The sequence below is a fragment of the Rhinolophus hipposideros genome (assembly GCF_964194185.1).
Source record: "Rhinolophus hipposideros genome assembly, chromosome: 8".
NCBI lineage: Eukaryota > Metazoa > Chordata > Mammalia > Chiroptera > Rhinolophidae > Rhinolophus > Rhinolophus hipposideros.
The window spans coordinates 66,717,222-66,723,221 of record NC_138054.1 but is presented as its reverse complement, the minus strand read 5'-3'; the positions used below and the strand labels follow the sequence as shown (position 1 = coordinate 66,723,221).

The following is a 6,000-nucleotide window of genomic DNA, read 5'->3' as shown; positions in this document are numbered from 1 at the left end:
ATAATTAGTTATGGTGGCCCTAGGAAACGAATATAGACCCTAACCCACAAGACATGGGTCTGGTGCTTCCTCGCCAGGCCTGGAAGCGAAGGGGTCACAAGAGTCCTGGGCTGTGTGACTGTGGTCTGGTCACTTCCCTTCTCTGGGCCTGAGTGCTTTGTAATAAAACAAGCACTTGAGACACCAAGTGTCCCTGTAACTCTGACATTCTACACCTCTCAAGAAAAACCATGAGCCAGGCAAGCAGGGCTATGTTGGGATTTTCAAATTTATTCCAACATGCTGTTGTTTTTTTTTAAAAATATCCTCGGGCTGAACACTCAACCGGAGCTGTAATAAAGGCAATTATTATACTTGTAAAAACTTCTCATTCACAGTACAGATGTAATTTACAACAAAGGTCACACACATCAATACTGAGCGTTTTTTTTTTTTTCTCCTTTTGTACGTCAGACTCTGTGCTTTAGACCTGCATGGGTTTTTTGTTGATTTTTTTTCTTTTGCACTGATATATACCATACCGACATTGCAAGATGCAAGTAATAGAAACTGGAGTTTAAATAAAATTACAGGCAAAACTACCCCGTCCCAGTGTGGTTGCTGTACATATCTACAGTACAATTTTTGGAATGTATTGCCATTTAAGAACATAGAAACTCTCTACAGACGATTTCACAGACAGAATACATACACCTTTTAGAAAAAAAGGCAAATATTTATCTTACAGAGAGCGTGTATCTTACATTTGCCTACACGTTTCTTTTTTTTTCTGTTTTCTTTTTTATTTTTAACACTAGGCTTCATAAAGTGATCGTAAGTGCCGAAGCAGTTTTCTAATGGAAAGTGGACTGGATTCACGACACAGAAGCAGAATTTGTGGAACAGGCCTTTGGAAACTTTCTCTTCTTGATCAAAGCTACAGATGTGTCTCCTTTGATGGCTGCCCAGGAAGGACTTTAAGAAGGATTTGTCTGAAAAGATGACTGGAGAGCAATTCAATTCAGATATATTGCTTGTTCCTATTCAGTAGGGCCAGTGGGAATGGAGTAGGGACTAAAGGAATCTGGACACGAACTCTTTCAGACTTTTCCCACAGAGGGAGGTAGAGGGACTTCTGGGTCAGGAAGTTGGAGGTGATGGAGGTGGGAGAGTGGGCAGTTCACGGCTCTTGGGCTCCTGGAAGGTCTCAGTGGTTGGGGTCAGAGTGTAAACCATGGGTAGGGGGTAGGGCTGGAGAAAGGGGACTCCAAGAGAACGGGGTTAGTGTCCAGAATAACCCTCAGCTTGCCTGGGGTGAAAGGGCATGCTGGAGGGTGGGCCTGGGGCAAGAGGCTTGGAATCCCCAATAGAAGGCAACGGTTGGCTCTGAAACCTCGGCAAGTTGTTTCTGCGCAACTGTCAATACTCAAGGACCAGAGTGGGCCTATACCAAGGAATGGCCATCCCACACATTTCAACAGAGCACGCAACAAGTGTCCGTGCCAACCAGTCAGCAATGCTTTCTCCAGGTACAACAGTGTCATAGGCAAACTAGAAACGTGGAAGTGGTCGGGAGCAGGGCAGGGGTCCTATGGAGGGCATGAAATGAGAGTCTTCTTCCAAAGTATGAAGATGTGTATGTCGGCTGGGGCTCGGTGCTCAGGGGAGTGGGAATAGAGTCTGGCAGAGGGGGCTAGAGCTGTGCCCAGTGATGTACCACCCAGACTGGTGGCATTGATTTCACCCCTCTGGGCACTGTGTGGGGCAGCAGCCCTTAGGCCAGATTGTTTGTGCACCATGTCCCTGCCATTGAGAAATGGTCTCCAGTGACTCCTGGTACCAGTCCCCTCTGCCTGTGCCTGTGGCTTGTGACCTCGAGGACTCTCCGCAGCTGGCCACACCATCCATGATTATGCCTTCCAGGAGGGAAACCTTAGTGGGTGGGCTGAGTACTGGGGGAATATGGCCAGGAGAGCTAGGGGTGCAGGGCTGGGTCGAAGGGCATGGCCACCCCCAAGGTCAGGAGCTGGTTCAGCAGAGGGCCCAGTCTGCGGCTTTGTAGACCTGGGGCTAGAAGATCATGCCCAGGAAGATTTGAAACCTGAGCTGAAGCAGTGCCCTTTATCCAGCTCCCAGGCCTCAGCACTCGAAGTCTCTCATCCTTGAGCAGCCCTATGGGGTAGGACTGAAAGGCGAGGGTGAAGAAAGCCCTGGCCTCTGGCCTGGGATGTGATTGGGGCCGGGCTCCTTCCCGCTTCCTGTCAGGCCCCAAAACAGTGCCAGTATGGTCAAGGCCCAGCCTGCTGAACTTCTCCCAGGGAGCCCCAAACTCTGGGTCAGGCAGCCAGGAGTTGCTTGGTAACCCCACCCCCAGCACCTTGGAGCCCCGGGGTGGGGGTGGGGGAGCCCAGGGAGACCCTTTCTTTGTTGTCCCCATTTTGTCTTAGCTCTGAGTGAGGTCAAAGGAAAATGACTAAGTTGATCTGGCTGGAGACTGGCCCAGTGACCGGTGTGCCCACGCAGCAGAGTCCGAGCAAGCAGAGGCCCTGAACTGGAGGAGGCCGGAATTATGGCAGATTGGGGAGCTCACAGAAGTGCCTCAACCCTCCCTACCTGGCGGCGTCCCATCTAAACAACAGCTCAGGAGCCCTTTACAGGTACAGGATTCCTACTGCCTGGTTGAGGCCTGGGGGCCAGCCAGAGAGGACCCTGCTCTGTAAGGTGGCCTTAGCACCCAGCCTGGGGGCGGGGGGCACGTGCTTTCTCCCCCTTGTAGAAACTAAAGAAAATAATTTCTGGAAGGTTAGGGGAAAATCCACCTCTCCCATGGCAGGGTAAACATGCTAGAGTTCAGATTCCATTTTTCAACTTGGGATTTTTAATTTCTGGTCGTATTATTTTTCTTACAAAGCAGCCTTTTGCCCAAGCAATTGCAGGGCAGCTTCTTAAAGGAGGAGATGGGGATGAGGGTGGAGGCACTGGCTAGTACTGATGGTTACGGAGAATTTAAATGACTTACGGGTAGGACAGGTAAAGTCCTCTAGGTCAAGAGAAGGTGAGGAGGCTGGGGGAGTACCAAACAGCATTCTCTCTCTCTGTCTCTGTCTCTCTGTCTCTGTCTCTGTCTCTGTGTGTGTGTGTATATATATATATATATATATATATATACACACACACACACACACACACACACACATATATATGTAGTTTTGTTTTTTGTTTTGTTTTCAGAGAGATGTAAACCAATAAACAGGATTGGGCAGTGCCCACTAGTCGTGTTTTGGGTACTTCCTGGGGATTGTGGAGGCCTAACAGTGTGGCGGGTGGTGGCGGAATCAGTCCTGCTTCAAAGAAGTACAGACACGGGTCCATGCAAACTTCCAGTGCCAAGCCCGGGACAAGCCCAGCCCTGGAGGGAAAAGGGCTCCTTGTACTCTAGGGACCAAAAGTGAAAAAAACGTGAAGCCCAAGCCTCAGGAACAGCAAGGCTATGCACCTTGGATCTTGACCCCTAGGGGCTGGGCCCTGCCACACCAGCCTTGTGGGTAGTTTCTAGAACAAGGAAGGCAGCCTGTGGCTGGGGCCCAAAGAGCAAGGCCCAGGTCAGTTGCTCAGGAACCGGGAGATGGACGGTCAGGGCTCCTTTCCCAGCCCAGGGGCTGGAGGGGGGGTGCAGAGGTGGGGCGGTGTCCATTGGTCAAAGCCAGGATGGGTCCACAGCTCAGACCACCTGGGTATCTGAGAGCCCTGGGAGAACCAACCAGTTCCTAACTTCTTCCTGCTCCTATTGTGTTGTGTTGAAATCCTAGCAAAAGTAATATTTTCTTGGGAAAAGAAAGTGGGAGCCTGCCTGTGGAGGCTGAGTGGGGTCTCCCTGCCTGTGTCTGTGGCCCTCTGCCTGGGGCCACGGGCCCTTCTGCTGTCAGCGAGGGGGTGGCCACCAGCTGGGGTGGGATAAAGTGGCAATAAATTGGACATAAACATCTATACATAGGAGTGCTTGCGTTTACATTTAATTATATATTTTTTAAAAGTTCCTTGTTTTTAGTTTTCTCTCTCAGTGCATCCCTTTCCCTCAGCAGATGGCCACCTCTTGCCAGCCTTGGGGGTGGGAGGGTGGGGGGATGGCTGCTGACCCCAGCGGTGGAAGGTGAGGTCTCACCTACACCCTTTCCCCCAAAAAAGCACAAAATATTCACAGCCCCAAACTCCTCATGGGGTTTCTTATGTGTGTGTATGTTTTGTTTCTTTTCAAGCAACAAAAGGTATAGAAAAAGGCACAGGTAACTGCATACATGGGAAGATATAACTGACGGGGGCTGAACAGAAGCTGCTTGGACAGACGGACAGATGGAAGAGGGAGCCCATGAGAGTAAGACGAGTCGAGGAAGTTGTCTGGAAGCGTCTGTTGCCAAACACCAGAAGCCAGATGCTGAAGCAGTCGGAGAGAGGCTAAGTGCTCAGGGGGCCCCTGTCCTTGGGCTGGTGTGGAGGTGCCCTGGGCCCCCCACTTCCTGAGGGCTCAGGGGAGCCCTGACTGGTCCTGGGTTCCCCAGAGAGGTTCCTCCTCCGGGCTGGGAAGCAAGTGGGCGCCTCTGCCAGGCAGCCCACGGAACTGCTACGGTCCAGTGGTGGGGCGGCAGAGGCCCCGGGGTTGGCCAACGTGCGTGGGGACTCCGCGTGGGGGCTCCAGGACTCTGCCCGGCGGCCCTGGGGTGGCCGGGGTGAGGCCTCGGGCGGAGTGTGGGGGCTGTGCATGGGCGCGGGCTCTATGGACACGTCAGCCCCACAGGGCTCCCAGTTGGGAGGTCTGCTTAGGCCCCCACTCGTCCTCTCCCTCTCCTTGGGATGGTCCCTGTCCTCCAGCTCCAAGGACAGTGTGAACTTGGAGACTTTAGCCACGGGGGACACAGAGGCTGATGAGCTCTCAGTGGGACTCCAGCGGCCTCGCTCCTGGGCCTCCCGGGCCCCTGTCAGGTCGCTGCCACCCCCGGAGAAGCCACTGATCCAGGCTGCCATGGGCCCTGGGAGCAGGGTGGGGTGGGCCCCGGGCCGGGCCTGCACCATCTGGATGCCACCGATGGGAATCAGGGGGCATGGGGCTCGGACCAAGTGCTGCGAGTGCAGAGGAAGGTGGCTGAAGATGTTCTCTGTCCGGGCCGGGATGTGGCCGTGGAAGTCATGGGGGGCGCAGAAGGGTCGAGAGGAGACAGGATGAGCAGGGCCAGGTGAGTAGGAGGGACTTCGGGACTCGGCCTTCTGCTGGGGTCAGAAAAGAAGACAGGGTAAGGCCAGGTTATGCGCTGGGCACATGGACACGCCAAGGCCTAGATGGGGCAGCGGCCCTGCCCGGGATCACAGAGTAAGTCCCAGCTGGGCTAAGGCCAGAACCAAGTTCCAACTCTGCCCATGACGCTGCTCTGTGCTGTGCCCTCTCTGGAATGGGCTGCACCCAGCCTTACAGTGACGAGGAACACACTCAGCCCCCGTCGAGGCTACGCCTCTGGCCAGCACGCTTACCTGCAGAGGCTCTGGCAAGATGGGGCACTGCTGGCCCCATGTGCCTCTGGGTTCTGCTGACTTTCCTGCTCCTAAAAGGTCTTGACCCAACCTTACCTTGGACACGAGTTCCCATTCAAGGCTCTTGGCCTTCACCCACTACCAGGAATTTTAACATGACCCCAAAATTAAAAACCAAGGAGAGACTCCTAGATCATGCACGTCTAGGAGCTTGGATCTCTGAGTGATCGGTGGTGGTAAAGGGTGGTGTTAGGTCACGACAGTATGGTGACAAACATGGGACTAGAAGGTAAAGGTAAGTTGATGATGATGGTGTTGTCAGTGCTGGGGGTGGTGACGGCACTGGTGACAGAAATGGTGTTGGACAGTGATGGCAGTGGCAGGGGTGGTGGTGACAACAATGATGGTGGTTGTGCTGACGTGTTGTCACGTCAGTCTGCCAAGCAGACTGGGTGGCAGTAATGGTGTGCTGGAGTGTACAGACGGCTGAGACGGTGTTGG

At 53.5% G+C, this 6,000-nt stretch overlaps 1 protein-coding gene across 5 annotated transcripts in view; it reads right to left on the bottom strand.

Annotated features, from left to right (window-relative positions):
• Positions 1-262: 262 nt before the first annotated feature.
• HIVEP3 (HIVEP zinc finger 3) overlaps positions 263-6,000 on the bottom strand; it is a 461,664-nt gene continuing 455,926 nt past the window's right edge. For 4 of the 5 annotated variants that reach the window (XM_081055100.1, XM_081055103.1, XM_081055102.1 and 1 more), the window contains one exon: positions 263-5,241. In XM_081055100.1, coding sequence (XP_080911226.1) covers positions 4,432-5,241 — 810 coding nt within the window. In that variant the 3' untranslated portion in view covers positions 263-4,431. The remainder of the gene's footprint in view (positions 5,242-6,000) is intronic. The other variant, XM_081055104.1, reaches the window with a different exon arrangement.